The sequence below is a fragment of the Lampris incognitus genome, chromosome 2 (genome assembly GCF_029633865.1).
Source record: "Lampris incognitus isolate fLamInc1 chromosome 2, fLamInc1.hap2, whole genome shotgun sequence".
NCBI lineage: Eukaryota > Metazoa > Chordata > Actinopteri > Lampriformes > Lampridae > Lampris > Lampris incognitus.
In genome coordinates, this window is record NC_079212.1 from 130,543,351 (window position 1) to 130,567,858 (window position 24,508).

Consider the following 24,508-nt stretch of genomic DNA (forward strand, 5'->3'; position numbering starts at 1 on the left):
TGCAGTTGGAAGCAAAATACCTGTAACAAGCATGTTGCCTGACCTAATGCATGCGAAATACACAAGTTAAAAGGAAGTTTACACTCTATACTCAGTTATTAAGACCCTGTCTTGGTACTTAATACAATGGGGGGGAAATGGACAAAATATGTTAAAAAGGGCACACATTGGCTAATTGAAAGTCTCTTTTCAAGAGGTTAATTCATTAATTGGGACCACAACCAATGGTTGTGGTTGGGTGGGTTTTTTTTTCGTCAGTCCACAGTCATGCACACAAGAAAGCAATAAATGAAAAGTGATCCTTTTCATTGACTATTGTCTATAAGATACTATGTGGAGTGCATGGAAATGGAGTGAGGGGGCAAAGGCATTTTATCAAATAGTTTCATCATGATAATGATGTGTTCATTTAAACATCAAAGTGTACACAGTATGTGATCCATGCAATTGTGTTCAGTATTGTAGGGGCTAATTTGAATGTATTTTCACTGCCTCCTTTGTGATGATAATGGACCAGGAGCATCTATTCTAGCTACGAATGACATTTGATGAACACATCATTTACTTGTCTCTTGAGTGTCCCACTGTAAGAAATGAAGACAGTGATGATAGGATGATCAAGTGAACATCAAGGGTCCTGGTGAATTAATGTCCATAACAATGTTGTCATGTATTGTTAGTACATAACTGAACTATGAATGATGATTTTAAACTCCCTACATTGTCCATCTATGATGATCCGGTGGGATATTGTAAGAGGGTAAGAAATGATGGTTAATTATTTTTAAAGTAAGGAATGTCTCCCCTCTCTGCACTTCATGTTCCATGTGTTTGCCTTTTGGACTTGGCAGCACTAAAAAAACAAAGATGCCTGTAATGTCAAATCCTTGCCAGCAGTATGTAAATATATACATTAAGATACAGTTGTGTTCTTCAGGATACAACAGAATGCAAGATGATAGGATTCTGCATAGCTTGTTGGAGAGATGTAAATGTGTCCATGATTAAATGGGTTTTAACCAGTAAGGCATTGTGGAAATATTCTTAGTGGCTTTAAAATTTGATGTTCTAGCCCATTTTAGCAATGGTTTCAGTTAGACCTGATATTTCCCATTTTACAATGCATAGAATATCATTGGTCCATTTCATGACAGGGCAAGAATATCCTTATGTAATTTGGGATCAACCAGAAACTGAAAAATGGTTTTTGCTCCTTACTGTGTTATCTTACTCACAGTCACATGTATTAAATACTGGGACGACTCCCCATGCCCACATTTTGTGTTAAGTTGATGTGATTCCAAGTTAAAAGCTATAAGTCAACCCCCTCGGCCCAGTCTATTTTAACATGTTTAACGAGCAGTGTCGGTGTTGGAGTTGTACATCCAGATTATGAAAAGGGCTGAAAACAGAATAGTGACTTCAAACCCATAATGTGTAAAGTGTATGTTGCTGATACTTTTATTGGGGGATTTGAAAGTTTTAAATTATGTCCCAAGCCACAATTCGTTTAAATGTGCACTCACGTTGCACGCTTTTACGTGGCGCGACAGCAAGTCGACCCCCAAAAAACTACAACGGTCGCTTGAGAAGTGAGTCATACGAAACGGACTCGCCCTTAAACAGGAAGTGCAGCACGCCCAGCTTGACGTTAAACTGAAACCACTCGCTATCGGCGCCTGTGCAGCTAAGAACGGGCTAAAAACAAAAAAATGCTCAATGACAGCGAGTTAGCGACGTTGCGTCACAGGTTTAAAAGAGATGCCGAGTTTCTTATGAAGGGATCTGCAACGGGTGACGATGAAGAGAAAAGTAAGAATAATGTGTAATTTCAGTTCATGTTGAGTGCTAGCTTTGACTGGCTGGTAGCGCGAAACGTATGGGATAACTAGATGGCAAGCTATTTATTCTCACCTTTTCTTCGCATCCAGATGACACTACTTTGCATTTGAGTAAGCCCAATGTATCTGTTGCGTATGGCGGCGTAATTAATGTGTCATAGTCAATGAGAAGGTCCACCGCTTAGTCATGTTTGCGTTATGTTAAGCGCCCCGCCTTCGCACGATCGGTGTTCGAACGCCTGAAAACGATCCGATTAAACTTCACGTTGTCCGCTTCAAAAGAAACACCCAGCACGTCGTGGCAAAGCAATGTGCGATTTTAAATGCATCACGTTTCAAACTGAGTGGAACCACAGCGCGGTTCGGACAGTAGACAATTGTCTAATCTTGAAGCGCACACTGGCAAGAGTCCACCAATTCTTGATTGTTTTGACTGCAAACAATGTCAGCTCTACATGCAATATGATAGAGGAAAACTATACTCTTGCACTCCATTCCGTCCGGGAGTCACCTCTTTTCCAATGTAAAACGATATGCATATGAAAAGCAGCAGACCCAACATTTGCTGAATAGTACTCTTTTATCAATTGACCCCTGCGTTGCAGAGATTTGATTTGATTTCCTTACCCCAGTCAGAGGCACCATAAGTGATCGTTTTTGCAAGAGCAGGTGTCGGTTATATCCAGCTGCTAAGTATAGGTAGATGTAAGATTGATTAACAAAGATGCAGGCTAACTATCTGGCTAGGGCATGGAGTTCATCCTGAACTCTTTCTGGACAGGCCTTCTTGCTCAAGCACTTCACCAGCCAATAACTGGCTTTGATATGTTTAATCAGCTACATAGCTATAGCGGTGAATAGCTCTCCCAAGTAGTAATCGTATCTGTTCCACCTCAACAGCTCCTTAAACCTGGAAAGTTAGTAGATCCTAGGGGAAAGATAATTCCTGTGTTTGTAGTAAATTCAGAACGACTGTTACCCTTTAGTACTCTTTGGTTTTCACTTCTGGCTTTGTCTTGCAGGTTGGTACAAATTTTCTAGACACATTTTTTATCTAAACTGCTGGCAATCATCGAGCAGGAAACTGTTATTTTGTCATGTCATAGTGTTGCGTAAATCCCAAGGATTTTTGTTTTTACTCTGATATTTCTAAGAGCTTTATTCGAGCAGTGACAGTTTAAAGTTAAACATATAAGTGGGATACACTGATATCGCTTTTTCAATGCCGATACCAATTCCAAGTATGGATCTTTAAATATTAGCTGATACTGAGTACCGACCCAAGCCATTACTTTTGCTGAACAGTGTAGACCATTCATTTGGGGTCAGTGAGCAAATTAATTGAGGTAAAATAAGTTTTGTTTTTTTGTTTTTTCCCACCACCAGGCTTTCGTGTGCCAAAAATGCAGTAAATCAAGCCACGTTGCCATGTATTTATGACATGTTACTTATGGCTGTTGGTATCAGATTTTAGAATTGGGTTAAGTCTGATACTGATACTTTCTTTTAACCTAGTATCAGCCGGATATCCGATACCAGTATCAATGTTGGTGCATCCCTACATATAAGGATCTACAAAATTTTATAACATCTGTGATGATGTCAAAAATTGGTGACATAGACCCACCCTCAAGTAAAACTACTGCAGAGCAAAATATACAACAGTTTGCAAAAATTATATCATCCAAGATTTTATTTGCATTGGTCCTTAAGTTATATCGCTTTCGCTTTGTTCAAGTTCTCTTGGCATGAAACTTGATGTGAGAGCGTCTTTATGCATGCTTAATAATCCAGGTAAGGAAGTCACAGAGAGTTGAATCAGTTCACTTGTGTCTTCAGTCCACGTACTTCACATACAGGGGGCAGTACTATAGGCAGAGGCATGTGTGTGCTATTGGTTCCCCAGTTTCACCTATAGTGGCCAACTTTTATATGGAGGAAGTGGAAAAGAGGGCTATCCTATCCAGGGACACCACCTAGCCATTGGTTCAGATTTGTGGATGACACCTGGGTTAACATTAAATCTCAGGACATACCACGTTTCACTGACCATATTAACTCCGTGGACAACCACATCAAGTTCACCAGGGAGTGTGTGAAAAATGACAGATTAGCCTTCTTAGACTTATATTGCAATTGGTGATGGGGGACATTTGATTGTTGATGTTTACTGTAAACCAACACATACGGATCAGTAGTTAAGGTTTGACTCATCATCCACTGGAACACAGTGGATGATGGAGTGGAGTCATCAGGATGCTGTACCACCGAGCTGACAATGTCTCAACTGATACAGCGGCCGGGGAAGGGGAGAAATCCCACATTAAACAGGCCCTGGTTAAGTGTGGTTATTCTAACTAGGCGATGGTCAAAGCCAGGAAGACGCCCAAACAGTGCACCAGCCAGTCGACGAGAGGAGAAGGACAACAGCTGCCAAAGTGTAAACCAGTGGTGATTCTGTATGTGGCGGGGGTGTCAGAACAGTTGAGACTGTGTCTCATTTGTTTTCAAACACCAAAACATGCTGTGCCAAAAATTAGTCCACCCCAAGGATCAGGTCTCACGGCACAAGCAGAGCCAATATAGTGTACACTGTCAAGTGCCGGGAGGATTGCCGTGACTTATACATTGGGGAAACTAAACAGATGTTGGCCAAGAGGATGGCACAACACAGAAGAGCTAACACATCAGGCCAGGACTCCACAGTCTACACCCATCTACAGGCCAGTGGCCACTCTTTCAAGAATGAGGATGTGCACATCCTTGATAGAGAGGAACGCTGGTTTGAATGGGGAGTCAAAGAGGCCATCTATGTGAACAGGATGACCATCCCTGAACTGGGGGGGGGGGCTAAGAGTACATCTGTTGCCATCTTTATTATCTTTTTCTACATTATTTGTATATTTTGTATATACTTTCGTTTGTTTGCGCTTGTTCTTGTATATTAACTATGTCCTACGCTGCCTAACAACATTAGGCAAAGGGGCTGCCGATGGAAACTAGCCTATTAGCTAACTCAGGTCCATTTACGTTTGTTTCAAATGTTGATTAATGTACATTGTCTCTTCCCAAATAAACGTTTAAAGTAAACTAAACTTACAATGCTGTGATTGCAACTATTCCCCAGTCCTTTGTAACTACTACACACTGCCACTGTAACTCTAGTTAATGGTCCCGGCAGTTTGCATATGAAACCGGTCGTTGTCATGTGTGTTGTTTTATAGGGGTGGGGATACCTGCAGTCAGTTGAGACTGAATAGGTCACTTAGATGAGTGATGAAATGCTTCTCTCAATAAACATTGTGTCCAGATGAACCGATTAAACTTTCTGAGATTGATGTTTAGAGCCTTCACTCACGAGAAGTCATGTAGTCATGATACCCGGCTTCCTAACACCCAAATAAAATTCTTTTCCTTTTCTTTCATCTTACAGGCCAAGAAGAGAAGGATGCAAAGCCTCTCCCTCGTGTCAATAGACACTCAATTTTTTGGATCTTGGCATCTCTAGCTGTGACCTACTATGTGGACTTCCTTCATGTCATCATGGAGAGTGTTGACATCAAAAGGTGCTTAAATCATCTGAAAGACCCTTAATGTCTGAAAACTGCTGTAAAGGCTTAGCCATAGCTAAATGTGTTAATTTCATCTGTCATGAATGATTCTTGATGAAAAGTGGCTTGGTGGTCTCATCACACTTAAAGTCACACTTTCCAAGCTGTTTTGAAATGGTACTTTAGTGTCTCACTTGATACTGAAAGTTCTATGCAAAACTGATGTTTTCATTGATAAGCTGTTCATCAACGTGTCAGCAAAGTAAAAGCTTAATTTTCCTCTTATGACTTGGAGATGCCTTACTGGCTAAACTGAGAGAGATTCCACAGCAGATTGTATGTTTCAATTACACAAGTAATTATAGCCCTTTTTCCCTCAGGTCTTAACTAAATTTCATTTACATTTGTCCTATTTTCTTTCTTGTCTAGTTCGTGGTTCTATGTGGGTTTGGTACTCCTCGGAATCTGCCTGTCTCTGGCCATGTTTTGCATTGTGTACCTAGAGTGGTTCAATGGCATTCAGCATTATGACCAAGAGTATCCTGCCATCCCCCCCCTCACCACAGCAACCTTCATTGCAGCATCTTGCAGGTAAAACAAATCAACGGACTTTCACTTTACAGTGTGTGTTTCTGTTCCATTATACTATTGGAGAGCTAAAGTTGCAGGACATTTTTTTGCACCTCTGAAGAAATGTTATGGATAAAGGATTAGGAATGTTCATGAAAATCCTTGACAGTGGTTCTTGTAGTGTGTGCTTAATTCAAGTTATTTTCACTGGTACACAAGGCATTCAGCATGACCAGCTGAATGTCTTTGATGTGTGTGTGTCGGCCCTGTGATGGCCTGGCGGCCTGTCCAGGGTGTCTCCTCACTTGCCGCCCAGTGACTGCTGGAATAGGCTCCGGCATCCCCGCGACCCTGATAAGCGGTTTGGATAAGGATGCATGGATGGCTGGAGAAATGTTGAACCTCTTTGTTCAAAGTACAGGTGCTCGAGAAGCAAACTTTAACTTCCATTTGTATTCAGGGCAAGCTGGGTCTAAACAAATTGCTTCATCTTGTGTAGCTGAGGCATGACTGATAAAACACCATAATTCAAGTGTACAATGAAAATTGCTCTCTACCGCTCTTAAAATTCCCAATGCATCAGCTCTTCCCTGCAGATCAGGAAAGACTGATGTTGTAAGAGTAATTCTGAAATAGGTGTGCATCTTTGTGTTATTTCAGTACAAGATGGCACCTTTACCATGGTATTTACAGCTGTACTTAATCCTTTTATCTCTGAGATTGTCCTTGTAATGGAGCAGGAGCTGAGGCGGATGATAGTCATCCCCTTTGGTTTGCTGCATCAAATAGCTTAAGAAAACGTAAAGTCCCTTTCCTTCTAGGGTTTATTTACATTCTTGTTTGAGCCATGATTAACTAATTAGTTCTGTTGTCCCACATGGGAGAACTTGGTTTGCAGCACATCATAATGAAAAATCCTGCCTCAATCAAAATTAACATGAAAATAAAACAAGCAATAAAAAACGGAATAAGATTGAATATGGGGCTGAAACAAATGGAGTTCATGCATGTAATTGTACCAAAGTACAGAGGAGTGAACAGAGTTTGAATAATGGAAAAATCAAGAATATTTACTGCACCTTGGAGGAAAGAGTTCTTGTATCTATTGCACTTAGCCGATGGGAGCCTGAATGTTTCTTCTGAGGGGAGGAGGCACTGTTCAAACAATTAAATATTTCTATCTGAATTCCTGTTTTTGCACACCTTTTGGCCATTTTTAGTCATTTACCACCCCCACCCCCCAACCCCCTTGAAATTATGCAGTAATGGCAAGACGGTGATGTACAGGGAATCAATACATCTGATGTGTTGTACTATTCTTTATTTTTTTAAGAACCCAAGCTCTCGAGTGATTGACAATGTTATCCCCCATATGTTTTTATCAGCAAATGTTTGTAATGACCAACATATTCCTATGTTTTATTTGCACTTTCTCCCCTCAGTTTTAACATAGCATTCTGGCCAGTGTGGTCCTTCTTTACTCCACTCATACTCTTCACACAGTTCATGGGTGTGGTCATGTTCATCTCCTTACTTGGCTGAAGTTGACAGGTGAGTCATATTCCACAGAAGCATAATTCAGTTCTTTATACAATTGTGAATGCTTTTATTGACTTTCTTGTGATCATTGATCCCATGTTCATGAATTGTAATAATCTTCTGTTACAATATTGAATAAATGAAGGACATTGCAGTCCGGTCTTTAAAATTTAGACTCCACCTTTCAAATGTTGGAAAAAGTTGATTGAACCAGGGCTTTTTTTTTCCTTTTCACATATCATTTAGCGAATCATTCATCATTCATCATATCATTTTGGTGAATCGGCCATACTAAATTGCCCCTAGGTATGAATGTGTGTGTGTGTGTGTGTGTGTGTGTGTGTGTGTGTGTGTGTGTGTGTGTGTGTGTGTGTGTGTGTGTGTGTGTGTGTGTGTGTGTGTGTGTGTGTGTGTGTGTGTGTGTGTGTGTGTCAGCCCTGTGTGATGGCCTGGCGGCCTGTCCAGGGTGTCTCCCCGCCTGCCGCCCAATGACGGCTGGGATAGGCTCCAGCATCCCTATGACCCTGAGAGCAGGATAAGCGGTTAGGATAATGGATGGATGGATATTATTTAGAAATAGGAGACTGTACGCCAGGGCCTTAGCAGTGTTCTTTTCAGGAGCAGGTTCACAAAACAAACATCTGTGAACCAAAGCAGAATAACTGGTGTAGTGAGAACATTTTTGATTCCTTACATTTTATATAGGATTAGTGTTTGTGTTATCTGTGGAGTATTCTAAACCTGATGTGCTCTGCACATAGAAGAGACAGAGCTGCATTTACCCCCCCCCCCCGCCCCGAGTTGCAGGGAATAATATTTATTCGATAGAGAATATGATGGAAATGGACATATTTATTTTAGATTTACTACTGTATTTCCCAGACTACAAGTCATACCGGAGTATAAATCGTACTCAGGAAAAAAATGCATCGGTGTATAAGTCGCATTTATATGGTGGTACAGTATATATAGAGCCCTGTGCAGGACTGTTTTCCTAATCCCACTCCCGCTAGATTTCTGACATTAGTGTCTGCTCCCACAAACATTCTGACCATTCACATCTGTGCAATAGAGTTCCATTGAGTTTGTGTCTTCTCCTGTCCCACAGGGAAAACGTTATTTTACTGTTTAGTATTAATAAAAAGGTGCATACCTGTCTGTAATAACATAGCAAAATTACCTTCTAGTGCATAATTGTGATCATACAAGTGCAATAATTAGTTATTCTAGTGCAATAAGTACATCTATTCTAGGGCAAAATTACATTGTATTTACTTATTTTAGACTGTGGTTGTTTGCTTTGCTGAGGTTGTTTTATTTTGTTTCATTTCCCTGTATCTTTTAACACACTGATCGGTGTTGTATTCTGTACAGTGACAATAAAGGCTTTCTACAGTATTCTATGTCAACAAAGCCTTTCACAGCGACAAAGTCTTACGGCCGAATGTCTACAGCAAACTGTGACAAATTTCTCAGTAGTATCTTGTTGAAAATGTGCAAAAAGAAGTGCTTTATGTTTGAAGGAGACCTTATACTTTGACGGGGAGAATGGAGAAGGTATGCCAGATCTGTGCCTGTTGTAGATCAATACATTTGCACATTTGTTGCAACTAACAAAGTCCAGTTTGTTTCCATCTTTGTCAGTAACAACTGAAGTTTTTCCAAATGTCAGACTTGCCTTGCTTTTCTTTTGTATTGTAATGACCTGCTTTGATCTTCTTTTCAACTTCATTTTTTTAGTCCATCGTTCTGGTTAGCGCTAGCTAAATCCCAAGAGCTGCAGTTTATTTTTTGATCACCCATCCCTGCCTGCAGCAAAATTAAGACTGCCTGGTTCTGTGAGATTTGCGTTGTCCCGCGGTATCCCAATCCCAATGCAGTCCTTTAGTACAGTATTTTCAATTGCGTCACAAGATTAAACAGTGCTCGCTTCCGTGAGATTTGTGTTGTCCTGTGGGATCCCAACCCCAATGCAGTCCTCTGGTGCAGTATTTTCAGTTGAGTCACAAGATTAAATAGTCTACTGGCCATAATTGAAATGCAGTGTGTTCGTCCAACAAAATTACATTGTATAAATCGCAGGACCAGCCAGACGAGTAAAAAAACAGAACTTATAGACCGGGAAATATGGTATATTGATTTTGACAGCAAAAACCAAGATTTCGGTGCCCTGTGTTTTTATATTTATGTATAATTGCAGTGTGTGGCTACCCTCTGACTCTCAAGATGCAGGTAAATGCAAGTAGGAAGCCTGTTAGTTAAACAGTGAAGTCAGAAGTTTACATACACTTATGTTGAAGTCATTAAAACTCATTTTTTAACCACTCCACAGATTTCATGTTAACAAACTATAGTTTTGGCAAGTTGGTTGGGACATCTACTTTGTATTTGACAAAAGTCATTTTTCCCAACAATTGTTCACAGACAGATTATTTCACTTATAATTCACTATATCACAATTCCAGTGGGGCAGAGGTTTACATACACTAAGTTGGCTGTGCCTTTAATCAGCTTTGAAAATTCCAGAAAATGTCATGGGTTTAGAAGCTTCTGGTTGGCTAATTGACATCATTTGAGTCACTTGGAGGTGTACCTGTGGATGCATTATAAGGCCTACCTTCAAACTCAGTGCCTCTTTGCTTGACATCATGGACAAATCAAAAGAAATCAGTTAAGACCTCAGAAAAAAAATTGTGGACCTCCCCAAGTCTGGTTCAACCACAGGAGCAATTTCCAAATACCTGAAGGTACCATGTTCATCTGTACAAACAATAGTACGCAAGTATAAACACCATGGGACCACGCAGCCATCATACTGCTCAGGAAGGAGACGCATTCTCTCTCCTAGAGATTAACGCACTTTGGCACGGAAAGTGCAAATCAATCCCAGAACAACAGCAAATGACCTTGTGAAAGATGCTGGAGGAAACGGGTACAAAAGTATCTATATCCACGGTAAAACAAGTCCTATATCGACATAACCTGAAAGGCCACTCAGCAAAGGAGAAGCCACTGCTCCAAAATCGGCATAAAAAAAGCCATTTGCAGCTGCACATGGGGACAAAGATCTTACAACTTATCTCATCTCATCTCATCATTAGCCACTTCTCCGGGATCGGGTCGCGGTGGCAGCAAGCTAAGTAGGGGCACTCCAGACGTCCCTCTCCCCAGCAATGCCCTCCAGCTCTTCCTGGGAGATCCCAAGGCATTCCCAGGTCAAATTGAACATGTAGTCCCTCCAGCAAGTTCTTGGTCTACCCCAGGGTCTCCTCCCAGTTGAACATGCCTGGAAAACCTCCAAAGGAAGGCACCCAGGAGGCATCCTAATCAGATGCCCGAACCACCTCAACTGGCTCTGTTCGACGCGAAGGAGCAGCGGCTCTACTCTGAGCTCCCTCCGGATGTCCGAGCTCCTCATCCTATCTCTAAGGCTGAATCCAGACACCCTATGGAGGAAACTCATTTCGGCCGCTTATATCAGCGATCTCCCCCTTTCGGTCAGTACCCAAAGCTCGTGACCATAGGTGAGGGTTGGAACGAAGATTGACTGGTAAATTGAGAGCTTTGCCTTCCAGCTCAACTGGTACAATGTCCACATTACTGCTGATGCTGCACCAATCCACCTGTCAATCTCACACTCCATCCTACCCTCACTCGTGAACAAGGCCCGAGATACTAGAACTCCTTCACTTGAGGCAACAACTCATCTCCAACCTGGAGGGAGCAATCCACCAGTTTCCGGTAGAGAACCATGACCTCAGACTTGGAGGTGCTGACCCTCATCCCAGCCATTTCACACTCAGCTGCAAACTGCCCCCAGTACGTGCTGGAGGTTGTGTTCTGATGAAACCAACAAAACCACATCATTTGTGAAGAGCAGAGATGCATTTCTGAGGTTCCCAAAATGGACACACTCCTCACCTTGGCTGTGCCTTCAAATCCTGTCCATGAATATCACAAACAGAATCGGAGACAAGGGACAGCCTGCCACTCCACAGATACTGTCCCCGACCTCCACGCAACACTGAAGAGGCGTTTCAGCCAAGACAGCCCAACAATGTCCAGAGCCTTCAGCATCTCAGGGCGAATCTCATCCACACCTGGCACCTTGCCACCGAGGAGCTTCGTAACTACATCGGAGACCTCTGCCAGGGATATGGGTGGGGCTCAAAGATCTTACTTTTTGCAGAAATATCCTTTGGTCTGATGAAACAAAAATTGAGTTGTTTGGCCATAACGACCCTCGTTATGTTTGGAGGAAAAGGGGGAGGCTTGCAATCTGAAGAATACCATCCCAACCATGAAGCACTTGGGGTGGCAGCATTATGTTTTGGGGGTGCTTTGCTGCAGGAGGGACTGGTAGATGTCACAAATTGGAAAGCACCATGAGGAAGGAAAATTTGGTGGATATATTGAAGCAAAATGAGACATCCGCCAGGAAGTTAAAGCTTGGCCGCAAATGGGTCTTCCAAATGGACAATGACCCTGAAGCATACTTCCAAAGTTATGGCAAAATAGCTTAACGACAACAAAGTCAAGCCCTGAGCTCAATCCAATAAAAAATTGTTGGCACAACTGAAAAAGCATGTGCAAGCAAGGAGGCCTATAAACCTGACTAAGTCATACCAGTTCTGTCAGAAAGAATGTACCAAAATTCCAACAACTTATTGTGAGAAGCTTGTGGAAGGCTACCAAAAACGTTTGACCCAAGTTAAACAATTTAAAAGCAATGCAACAAAATACTAAGTGTATGTAAACTTCTGACCCACTGGGAATGTGATGAAAGAAATAAAAGCTGAAATAAATCATTCTCTCTACTATTCTGACATTTCACATTCTTAGAATAAAGTAGTGAGCCTAACTGACCTAAGAGGGGAATGTTTACTAGGATTACATGTTAGGAATTGTGGAAAAACTGAGATTAAATGTATTTGGCTAAAGTGTATGTAAACTTCTGACTTCAACTGTAATTTAGCTTAGGAATGCGTAGCCCATTAGCAAAAACAACAGTTTTAATTTTTCAATTTCTTCTCAAAGTCAAATGTAATTTTTGTTAGACCAACTAGAGACTGTGATGCTGTGGATGTAAGCCCGGAAGTCCTCGCCCAATAACAATTTAAACCTCCTTTTGTTTTGCAGCTCCAGTGGCCTATAACTTCTTGGATTCCATGTCACTAAAATTTGTTTGAACAAATTAATTTTTTTGTTAGATACTTCACAATTTATATAACCAGAATTCTTATTTATTTTTTTTAAGTCCAACTTTATGTTAAACTGAAAACTCTTTTGATGAAAGGATTCCATGTATAAACTGTAAAATGTATGTGTTATAAATAAATGGTTTATAACTAATTTTAGCATGTTGTGATGTCTTCTTAACCCATAGTTGACCAAATTCTTTTATTCAAGCTCATTTAATAGCCAAACCTATTGATTTTTTTAATGGCGTATAATAAACAGGATCAGTTAAAGCCACAGCGATATTAAATTTGTCATTGGCTGTTCAGATTTGTTGTAAGTATTTGGAACTAATACACATGTTTTGTTGGTGTTTCTCTCTTTAAGGTGTAATTACACGCTCCAGGTGGACCTTCACATAAATTAGCTTTTCTGTGGCCAGGAGGAATTGTATCACCACCTTATACTTCATTGCTTATTGAATGTTTACATACCAATACTACCTTTAATGTCTTTCAAAAACAACCCGCAGAACAGACTGTGTATTAAAGCTGAATCTGCTTCAGTAGTTTGACTTATTAAGGTACATACATGAATGTTGTAAAAAGTTGTTACAAACGCATTTGCGCACCAAAAAATCTCTAAATGGCCACATGGATAATTACTTGTGTAACTGAAATTGCTGAAAAGTTTAATGCTGGCTATGGTAGACAGGTGTCAGAACACACAGTGCATGACAGCTTGCTTTGTATGGGGCTGTGTAGCAGCAGACTGGTCAGATTGCCCATGATGACCCCTGTCCACCGCCGAAAGCGCCTACAATGGCCACATAAGCATCAGAACAGGACCATGGAGCAATGGAAGAAGGTCGTCTGGTCAGATGAGTCCTGTTTTCTTTTAGATCATGTGGATGATCAGGTGCTTGTGCATTGTTTACATGGGGAAGAGATGACACCAGAATGCACTGGGAAGAAGGCAAGCCTGTGAAGGGAGTGTGATGCTCTGGGCAATGTCCTACTGGGAAATCTTGGGTCCTGGCATTCATGTGGATGTTAACTTTGACACATGCCACCTACCTAAGCGTTGTTTCAGACGTGGTACACCCCTTCATGGCAACGGTATTCCCCGATGGCAGTGGCCTCTTTCAGCAGGATAATGCGCCCCTGCCATACTGCAAAAATTGTTCAGGAATGGTTTGGGGAACATGACAAAGAGTTCAAGATGTTGCCTTGGCCTCCAAAGTCCCCAGATCTCAATTCAATCGAGCATCTGTTGGATGTGCTGGAAAAACCGGTCTGATCCATGGAGGCCCCACCTCGTAACTTACAGGACTTAAAGGATCTGCTGCTAATGTCTTGGTGCCAGATACCAGAGGACAGCTTCAGAGGTCTTGTTGAGTCCATGCCTCGATGTGTACAATCAGTGTCAGTGACACGAGGGTAACCTACAAAATATTAGGCAGGTGGTTTTAATGTTTTGGCTAATTGTGTGTGTATATGTGTGTGTGTATATATATATATATATATATATATATATATATATATATATATTAGTATAACTCGAGTAGTGCCTGCACCATTTCAACAAGCAGCTGAGGTGTCGGTTTATATACAACTGCTGGAGATGAATAAAAATAACTATCCATTATTATCCAGGAGTTTACGAAGTGTTAGACATTCATATCGGTTAATTATAGTCTACTGGAGTGCTGCTGCTTTGTGACAGGTGACTCTTGCTCTCAGGAATGACCTGAAAGTATAGCAACGGAGGCCATAACAGATGTTGCTTTCAACCTTTGATATCGAGAATGTGCTGCTTGCATTTATTAGGCCTATTCAGCAGACCCCGTCCAAACACAACCAGCAGTCAACATGGCTGTTTGGGATGGAAGAGAGGAAACAGTGGCTCGCTAAATGAGCACTTTCAATCCAATCAAAATGTTCAGACACATTCAATGGCTCATTAACAGGGCCCGATAACGGAGGGGGTCGCACTATTTAGTTTATCGTGCTGATTGCCACTGATTAACAAGCCGATGCTGCAGCTGCAACCTTTGATCGCCAATCCAATGCGCGTAATGCTATTGTCAAGGCTTTCCTCGCGATAAAGGGCCGTCTCGTGATTTAAAGCCATGGGGGGGGGTACCCCTTGACCCTTGACCCTTATCTCCAAAAGCTTACATGCCATGCAGTGGTATCGTGAATGAAAAGCGAGTTGCCACTATTTTCAGTAAAACGGAGTTAAATTCTGAGAGGGGATTTTGGGGTCCCCCCCCCCGCCCCGTGCGTAAAAAGCATTCGTGACAGTGTTCCCTAAACGCTTACTCAGCACCACCCGATGGAGATGGGCTGTGAAAATATAATGGCCCCTATTGTGAAGTCCTGCCCTGTATCATTTTCACCAGTTGTGTGCAACTGATCAAGAACCGCTTCGAGTTTTGCATTTTCAAATTGGCCTTTTGAGTGCCCCCTCCCCTTAATTCATATCACACCAATCAGCGCTCCATTCACTGTGGTCAGCAGCTCCGCTATTGTTATGCTGCCTTCGGTCGTCTGCGCAGGCTGCGTATAATCAATCAGATGTCAGATAATCATTGGAAAGAATGCCATCGGCTCCGATGGTCCAACTGTTCGCCTTCACGAGAGTCACTCACAAAAAAGCCATTGTTAAACGCACTATTGAAATTTGACTCGTGTTTTCCGCCCCATGAGAGGCAAACTTCTTCACCTCAGCGGGGCAAGTGGAAATGGAGAAGCCAGGGCTGCGGTGGGACCCGGGGACAGGGATTTGAAGTGAGGACGGTCCACTTGCCTCCGACTCACACCTGTGCAAAAAAAAGTTGCACGATAGTTAAATGTCACCTTCCTCTCACCTCACCTTTAGCACTTGATAGCCGCTCTGAAAGGATTTCACCAGAGATTTTGGAGAGAAAAAAAACAAGCCGGCAACCCATTCCAAGAAGAGGATTTGAGAGGACATGTTTTTTCTTCTTCTTCATCTTTTATTGTGGGGGTAAATAAGTGTTTTTTTCTGTTTGTATGACACAGTGAACGGCTGTGGCTGGCACAGCCGGTCTGGTGATTCCAGCCAAAACATATGGCAGCTAAAAACGGGCGCCTACCAGTCATCACCAAAGACTGACATGCAATCTCCCCCTTTTTTTCCTCGGGTATAGGAAGAGATATGTGTATTTCACCCCGACAGCGCAGTCTATCAAGTTCTCTCCCGGCCAGGCTCTCCACTGCGTGACCGCTGAGCCAGCCCTGAAGATTGAGTGAGCATGTTTGGCACGGAACCTATCCGTCTAAATCCCCACCTTGTAGCAGCAGGTTACGCACTTGGCCTCCCTCAAATGCACTTATAGCGCCCGGGGATTGACTTGTTTCTCCTCTTTTCGAGATCGCGATTCCGCGGATCTGTTCGCCGGCGGCATGGTGGAACACAGCGGCCTTGATATCATGTGCCTGAACAAGTACTGTCACAGCTCCTCCTCGTCGTCCAGCTCCGAGCACGACAAGAAGATTTTCACCAAGCTGAAACTCAACTTGGTGGGGGAGTACCCGAAGAAGAACGCGGAGATTTTGAGCGGGCAATACGGGACCAACTTGCTGCTGGTCGGGGCGGCGTTGATGCTGGCCATTGCGCACCACGGCCCCTTCGTCAGGGAAGAGCATCTGTTGTCTTTTATCACCTGCCTCATGATCCTTCAGCTGATATGGATGATGTGGTACATCCTGATCAGGGACAGACAGAAGAACCTGCACACTGAGAAAGATGCCCATGCCACCACATGTTGGATAAGAGGTGAGTGCCGGATATGGGTTTGGCACAAGATTGCGCACAAGATAGCGTTCTGGTCGGAATCAGAGATAAATACCTTTGGTAAGCCAACGAAATGATCATCTATATATTTATACATTAGGTACGCTGGCGCTTTGTGGATATACTTCCTTCCTGTACCCCAGTTGCTTTTTTTTACGTACTATTTGTATAGTCTGACGTCTGCTTGTTTGTTCGACTTCTCGTCCGACGGCGTGTAGCCCTGCACCAGTACCACCAAGTCGATTTCAGTGTAATCCCTTGCAAGTGTAGTCGAACCAAACGTCACACGTTCATTAATACAGTTTATTTCTTGTTTCTTGAAAGGTGGTTTGACTCTTCTTGCGCTCCTGTCATTGATTATGGACGCCTTCCGCATCGGGTATTATGTGGGCTACCAGTCTTGCGTGTCAGCTGTGTTGGGGGTATACCCTGTCATCCATGCGACTCACACCATAGCACAAGTACGTTCACTGCCCAACTGTGCTCTCCATAATGTGATAATCTTACAGCAGTGCCTCTTTTTCCCCCCTTCTAAGCACCACTTGACCAGGTAGGTCTTTGAATAATGTGCTCTTTGTTGTTAGTAGAGGGGCTGCATGTATTGCTGTCACTGCGCACGTTATAACTGAAAGTGACAAGGGCGATGCTGCTCAAAGCACTTTAATAGTAGAGGGTTTTGTTTTTTGTTTGTTTATAGAAGAAATAAAAACCAAACATCTTGTCTAATTGTATCTGGGACAACTATTCCCGTTGCGTATTAATGTGTGCTTTTGTGGATCTCTGTTCTGGGCTATTGTTTCAGGTGCATTTTCTTTGGTTTCACATCAAAGATGTCATCAAAACCTTTGAAACTTTTGAGAGGTATGTGGAAATAGCAGATGTACACAAATATATATATATATATATATATATATATATATATATATATATATATATATATATATAAATAAAAGAAAGATGGGTGTAGTTTCTAACAGTTTTGTTGAAGCCATTGGTAATAGCCAGAGTGTTTGGAAATTACAGTTTTGAAATCTCTCTTGTGATCGAGCAACGTTACCTGATGTGAAATCTGATGCACATTAGCTCAAAAACAGTCTCAACTGATTTTATGTCATAATGTGTTTTTGCTTGGTACTCTCACGAAGTCATCTTTAACCGGTCATTCGTGTGCCTTTTGTTGGTTCTAAGGCGTGTCGTCTTCTCAACTCTTGCTTCAGATTTGGTGTAATCCATGCAGTCTTCACCAACCTCCTGCTGTGGTGCAGCGGTGTGATGTCAGAGGCAGAGCACTTTCTGAACAACCATAAGAGAAGGCTGTATGCCCTGGGCTACGGAAACCTCACCATAGGTAAGGGCCACGGGGTCGATTGCTGGCTTGTACCGAGCAGAACAGTACAATAGCCCACTTGAGAGCTCATTTCAGTGGATGAAAGAAAAGGGAAAGAGAGGAGGGCTGTGAGGGGAAGGGAGGTTACCAAGACAGTCCTACTAGGTGTCGTTTGTGTTGGGTGTCTCTCTATTGGGTTTCCAGAGAAACACAGTGTTTCTGCTGCCCCTACCCCCAGACCTTTCCCCCACTCAACCAGCACTCCCCTCCCTGGTATACACCCCCCCCCCACTTGACCTCAGACGGCTTTGTCCCAGGCCGCGTACTCCCAAGGGTGCAGCAATTACAGTAACTGATACATCTAAGCCAGGGGTTGGGGGTTAGGCTTCTTCTACTCATATCCGGCTGACTGTGAGGCTGGCTGCACCCTGGCTGTTGTTTCCTTTTTTAATTAAAGAGAGCAGGACCATGGTCGTGGGCTTTGAGGGGCAAGGGGTGAGACGAGAAACACACAGCAGGAATGCATTTAAATGATCTGTAGGGGGCAGCAGCATTATACTGTAGCATGTGCTGCACGGTTCACATGGGCAGAGCAAGTAAAAAAAAAAAAGCATTATCCTGTCTGTCAATGCATGAGTGTGCCATTGTTTAAGTAAAAACCAGAGTAATGCTGTAAAAGAGCTTGTGTGCCCAGTAAACCTAATCTGTAAAAGGTATATTAAAGGCTCTCTTTGACTGCATTGTCTACTTGTTAGATATATATCCTTGATAGATTTTGAATTTTCAATTCTAGACAAGTTGTATTTCCTTTGCAGGGTCTAACTGTATATGTTTGGTTATTGTGATGCATTCATATGAGATATAATACTGCTAAGATGAAATATATCAGGGTATCTTCATTCAAAGTACTTATTGATGTGATGTAGTCTGTGGAATTTCCAGTAATATTTACTAACATGAATGGCAGTAGTTAACAAACATTTAACTTATAGAATACAGAATTAATGTATTGGTGTATATGATGTTTAGCTAACCTTATTTGACCTGAGTACAATGAAATATGTCTGATAGAATATACTCACATCTCTTAGTTTTAGAAATCATCTTTAGTTTCCCTTTCTTATTGCCAGTATATAGTGATGGTATGACAGATCATGATGATTACAGCCTTAAAACACAGACAATAAGTATTAGAGAGCAGATGACATTAAAAAGTTGTGGCTTTTTTTTCTAATCTGTCATCAACTGCATCTCTTTCCAATTTATGTTTCAGTTCATTCAGAACCTCACTGTAACTGCACCACCAGTGCTTGCTCCATGTTCTCCAGCAGCCTGTACTATCTCTATCCATTCAACATTGAGTACCACATCTTTGTCTCTGCGATGCTGTTTGTCATGTGGAAGAACATTGGACGAACCATCGACCTTTCCTGTAACAGGAAGAGGCCGGCCACAAAGACCCATGGCCTGATCCTGGGCCCAATTCTTGGCTTGGTTGCTCTGGCTAGCACCATTGGGGTCCTGGTAGTCTACATCATCCATGTTGAGGAGTCCCTGCAGACACGCCAGTCTGCCATTTCTATGTTCTACTGCTATGGCATCATTATGCTGGTGTTCATGTGCTCTGGTGGGGCTGCTGGTTTGCTAATCTACCGAGCTGACCACATGCCGATGGATACCACAAAGAACCCCTCTCGGCAGCTGGACACAGAGCTGCTGTTTGGCTCCTCAGTGGGTTCATGGCTCATGTCTTGGTGTAGTGTAGTGGCTGTGCTAGGCTCCAATAGCAACCCACCCTACCGTTGGACCAACCTCATATACTCTCTGCTCATCATCTTGGAGAAGTATGTCCAGAATCTCTTTATCATAGAGTCCCTATATCGCCAGTGGAAGGACGGGGAAAGGGATGAACTAGAGTTGCCGGCATCTCCAGAAGTCTTCTCTGTGACTTCGTCTTTGGCCCCGCCATATAATGGCATTATCAACCGAGCCTATGACACTCCAGACAGGGCCTGTGTCACAATGGAGAATGAGCAAGAGGAAAACGGACATGTGTACAGATGTCCAAGGAAGCCTTCTGAGGTGCCCCTGCCTGTTGGGAACAATGTAATGGCGCTCCCAAGCATGAAGAGACAAATTCTGAAAAACATTGCCGTCTTTCTCATAATGTGCAACATCTCGGTAAGCCTTTTAACTTCCTTTTAACTTTAACTTCAACTTCAGAATTTACTTCTTTAGCCAGGAAGTACATTTTGTTTAAATTTCTCTTTGACTTCATTTCAAGGAAAGTTAGTGTCTCCTTAGTGAGTTTGACTTTGCTGATGAAAATATTTAGATCTCTTTAAGCCAAAACTCAAAACACAAATTTGTCATATTCTGACGGTCATTTTACCAAAATTTCAGATGGTATAAATTCCCAATCCAATCAATCACAGAACAAAGCCATAAGAAACCAGGCAGTGGGTGTCCAGGTGGCATGGCGGTCTATTCTGTTGCCTAGCCAACACAGGGATCGGTGGTTTGAATCCCCGTGTTTACCTCCGACTGGGTCAGGTGTCCCTACAAACACAATTGGCCGTGTCTGTGGGTGGGAAGCCAGATGTGGGTACGTGTCCTGGTCACTGCGCTAGCACCTCCTTTGGTCGGTCGGGGCGCCTGTTCAGGGAAGAGGGGGAACTGGGGGGATATAGCGTGATCCTCCCACGCGCTACATCCCCCTGGCGAAACTCCTCACTGTCAGGTGAAAAAAAAGCAGCTGGCGACTCCACATGTATCGGAGGAGGCATGTGGTAGTCTGCAGCCCTCCACGGATTGGCAGAGGGGGTGGAGCAGTGACCGGGACGGCTTGGAAGAGTGGGGTAATTGGCCGGATTGAAGAAGAGGGGAACCCCCCCCCAAAAAAGATAGAAACAAGGCAGTGTTTCATCAAAGTTGTCACATTGAGGTGACAAATTTAATTTAAATTTATTTCATGTGATGTTTATGTCTTTTAGCTGTGGATCCTCCCTGCCTTTGGCTGCAGGCCACAGTACGACAACGGACTGGAACAGGAGACATTCGGCTTCAGCATATGGACCACTGTTCTCAATTTTGCTGTTCCTCTGAACCTTTTTTATCGCATGCACTCGGTTGCTTCCCTCTTTGAGGTTTTCCGCCGAGTCTGACAAAGAATGCAAAGAATGGGGGAGCGACGACGCTAGCTGACATGCACAGGAACACTTGTCACCAGTGGCTGCCGGGCACGTGTCTCAGAGTGTATAGGAGAACTATTCAGGAGGCACTCTGGCTCACACACAGACTCAAAAGTAAGTCGGGGGGGGCAAACAAAATACAGATCCCCCCAGTTTAGGGATTGCAGAGATGGATAAATGTGTAAGAAATTCCTCTCAGTAGGTCTCTTGTACACAGGAACAAGAGGTATTACATATATGCTCTTTGAAGGTGCCTTTTTTTGTTTTTCGAAGTATTCAAATCCAAATTAGGCCCCACGACACACTACCACACTTGTCACACCTCAGTGGCACATCTCAGTTTTTAACAGGTGAGTCAAGTTAAATAATGTAACATACACAATTAATTTTAGTAAACGTAAACAATCAAGCTTGAAATATCTCACCCGAACTACTGACAATGTACTTGATAACTGTACGCCAGATATTAGCCACATCTCATTTAAATGTTTAAATATTAGATGAAACCACTGAAGCACATCTCAGTTTCAGTTGTCTAAAAAGGGAATAGTACTGTATTTCAGAAAGGCAGAAGTGCAACACTATGCTCTTGGAATGTTCTCGTCTATTTTATTTGTATTTGAAACGTGCATGGATAATGTTCTCAGTAACTTAATTTAGCAGTTCAAGTGGTTCAATGAGAAAGCATGCAACACTTGAAACACTAAGCAAGTCAATGTTTTAGTGCAGCATTATACTTTGAATATTCTGTGTATATTGGACTGTAGTTCTCATAACTGTATCTTTACACACCTTGTATATTCCTCTTATAATTTTGCCAATATTACCAATGTCGTCCTTATATTCTGATGGTTGCTATTCTGTCAAGACAAAATAGAGGTTGCATTCAGCATAATGCTGTTAGGTTTTACCACTTCTGTATCACTGGAGTCCTCTGAAATGGACCCCAGAGTTGCTGAGAAGTGGACTGACAAAAAACCGATTTATTTCCCAGAAAAATGCAAAAAAAAAAAGACTCCCTCATATAAATTCACAATACAAGGTTAAATGCAAATTAATATTATATGGCACTAATTTGTAATTATGAGAACAGTTGTTGAGAACTGGAATCTACAGAAATCCAAGTCCTACAATTGATCACACTATGTTACTGTTTTCACAGAAATTGGAAAGTGCTTTCTCAAAATTTTTGTAGTTCAGAGATACAAAGCATGCTGATTGAAAGGATCATACCGATGTGTGCCACTTTTATTTCCTTTTATTTTTTAAAACCAACCCAGAGTTTACATCTGAAACATCAGCATGGTAAATGGTCCAAGCCTGTGAAATTAATAGTTTTACTTAAGGATAAAACAAGACAATTGTACTGTACAATTTTATGATAAATCATGGTATTATGATTAGCCAGCTAGACATCCATTAAGTTCTCAACCTGGTGCTATCTTCTTTTTGTGATCTCACTATGTGCCAACTTGTGGTCATTGCTTGTTTCATAAGTACAAACGGCAATCATCTCTGTATATATTGCCATATTGATCAAAATCATACGGAGACTGTGACAAGATTTTTATGAAATTCTGAAGAATGTGGTGCTCATATGCAATATTGCAAATAATAGCGATGAAAGTATATCTTTTGCCTATCATAATAAAGACAGTTTTCCTCTCTTTTCTCATCCAAAGTGAATTTCATTTACACAAGGAGAGAATGCCGTGTCTTCTAAAGATTGTTTTTATAAAAGCAAAATGGGACTCTTATGACAAGGGCTATATGAATAAAGTTACTATTATTATTATTATTATTACGTTTTATCATTATTATTATTTTGTAGCATTCTTCATATTCAAAAAAGTTTTTTTCCCTTGTAGGGTTTTTACATTTTCTCAGCACAGGCACTAAACACCACACGGTGGCGCCAAAAACTCACGTTTTAGTTTGACGCCGTTCCAACATAGCAAATTATTCGGTTTTTTGTGTCTTTATTTTCATAGCTATGGGCGAATAAACAATTGAAATAAGAAATCGCTAGGCTAAATAAACGCACACTATCGTAAATATTGGAAAGGTCTGATAGAAAAAGAAAAAAATCCATCGTGTTGAGACAAAAGGAGAGAAACGTAGGGAATTTTTTTTTTTAGTGAAATTCTCCATTTGTGTTATCACTTCTGCGTATTAGTTCTGAGTACGACTTCATCCTTGGATCAATCGGCGCCATAAGTCCACACTACTCAGTAACGCACAGGGCGCTCGAACGGAGGGTTAGGTTGACGAAGTGTCAAACCGATTGGACGGGCACGGAGAGACGCGTCTAAAAATAACCGTGACGTCTCACATCCGGAAACAGTCTGATGCTGCGCCCGCCGCTTCACAGTGCGTGTTGAGAGAATGTGGCTCGTGTAGGGCTTTTTTCCTCTTCTTCTTTTTCGACCAACAGGATTTGGGAACATTGTTAGATTTATGGTATATGGGTGATGTGTCAGTTGTTTTTGAAAAAAAAAAAGCAAAACACATTTCCCATCTTGTAGGACAGCTTAACAGCTCGCGAGCTTATAGTACATTCATCCATGAAAGTTATTTATGATTGAAAGAACACGAGAGTGATGTGTTGCACGCTGAGCAAAGTTCTTCCCCAGTTTCAGCACGACGCCTCCTACTCTCAGCACCATGGACAGCTCAGCCCCCTCCTCGACCCCAATACTCCTCCAGCGGATGAAGAGAAACATAAACCTAATCTCCATTTGACGGGTTTTCATCGACTGATAACAAAGTCGTTAACGCAAGCTCCTCACATATGACTTTACTGACTGGAGAGGGGGGAAGATTTCCAGGTGCGGCGATTCGCGGCCGAAGTCTTAAAACCAAAAGCCAACGCTGATGGCGTTGTAACAGCGCACAGGTCGCCGGGCGTTGTCATTTACACTCGACTACTTGTTTGTTGGGAGGCACGAGAATCCAGTCGGTCTCCGGTTCAACGCACACACGGTGGGGGGCCACAGGAGTCCAGCGCTGCGCGTAACTGCACAAAGGAGGCGTGATAGCGCATACGTTTTACGCGCGACTTGGACCATTTGCTCTAAGCGACACCCTCTCTCGCAACCCTCAGCACAGCCCCGCGTCACAACACACACACACACAACACACAACACACACACACATACACACACAGGGGCTGCATCGTTTTTGGTGAGGTGGGTCAGACGGACGCGACTGGGCGAAGCGGCAACATGCGCTCGCAAACGCACGCCGCGCTTCAGTTCACTGACGCGCCGGACAAATTGTTCGGTTCCGCCTCGGCGCATCCCGAGTCTTCCTCTCCGTCCGGGTCTCTCCGTCAGCCACAGCGGCAAACATTACGGGAAATCCGACCGGCTGCCAATCGCCGCGCTCGATCATGCACACGGAGCACCGGACTGCAGTTTCACCTGAAGTATTAGATCGGCATCGGTGCACGGGAGCGACTCCGTAGTCCCCCGCCTCCCCCCCGGAGAG

The 24,508-nt window shown here is 42.6% G+C and overlaps 2 protein-coding genes across 3 annotated transcripts; both read left to right on the forward strand.

Moving 5' to 3' along the window:
• Window positions 1-1,650: 1,650 nt before the first annotated feature.
• On the forward strand, window positions 1,651-13,202 carry tmem128 (transmembrane protein 128). 2 transcript variants are annotated; one of them, XM_056273889.1, is made up of 5 exons: window positions 1,651-1,812; window positions 5,275-5,407; window positions 5,822-5,983; window positions 7,405-7,513; window positions 13,067-13,202. In XM_056273889.1, exons 1-4 carry the CDS (start codon window positions 1,713-1,715, stop codon window positions 7,502-7,504), a joined length of 495 nt encoding a protein of 164 aa, XP_056129864.1. In that variant the 5' UTR covers window positions 1,651-1,712; the 3' UTR covers window positions 7,505-7,513; window positions 13,067-13,202. The 2 variants fall into 2 exon arrangements, with proteins under 2 accessions (XP_056129864.1, XP_056129863.1); XM_056273888.1 differs by lacking the exon at window positions 13,067-13,202 and adding an exon at window positions 12,641-12,853.
• A 2,908-nt stretch (window positions 13,203-16,110) lies between these two features.
• otop1 (otopetrin 1) lies at window positions 16,111-20,992 on the forward strand. Its single transcript, XM_056275318.1, has 6 exons — window positions 16,111-16,483; window positions 16,826-16,962; window positions 17,304-17,362; window positions 17,719-17,849; window positions 19,102-20,009; window positions 20,822-20,992. Exons 1-6 carry the CDS (start codon window positions 16,111-16,113, stop codon window positions 20,990-20,992), a joined length of 1,779 nt encoding a protein of 592 aa, XP_056131293.1.
• The last annotated feature ends 3,516 nt before the right edge of the window (window positions 20,993-24,508 follow it).

Excerpts from the sequence above, each read along its gene's own strand:
- tmem128 (XM_056273889.1), top strand. The coding sequence starts at position 1,713 with ATGCTCAATGACAGCGAGTTAGCGACGTTGCGTCACAGGTTTAAAAGA. Across the intron at positions 1,813-5,274 it reads GGGTGACGATGAAGAGAAAA|GCCAAGAAGAGAAGGATGCA; the intron begins GTAAGAATAATG and ends TTCATCTTACAG. Across the intron at positions 5,984-7,404 it reads TTCATTGCAGCATCTTGCAG|TTTTAACATAGCATTCTGGC; the intron begins GTAAAACAAATC and ends TTCTCCCCTCAG.
- otop1 (XM_056275318.1), top strand. The coding sequence starts at position 16,111 with ATGGTGGAACACAGCGGCCTTGATATCATGTGCCTGAACAAGTACTGT. Across the intron at positions 16,484-16,825 it reads CACCACATGTTGGATAAGAG|GTGGTTTGACTCTTCTTGCG; the intron begins GTGAGTGCCGGA and ends GTTTCTTGAAAG. Across the intron at positions 17,363-17,718 it reads ACCTTTGAAACTTTTGAGAG|ATTTGGTGTAATCCATGCAG; the intron begins GTATGTGGAAAT and ends CTCTTGCTTCAG.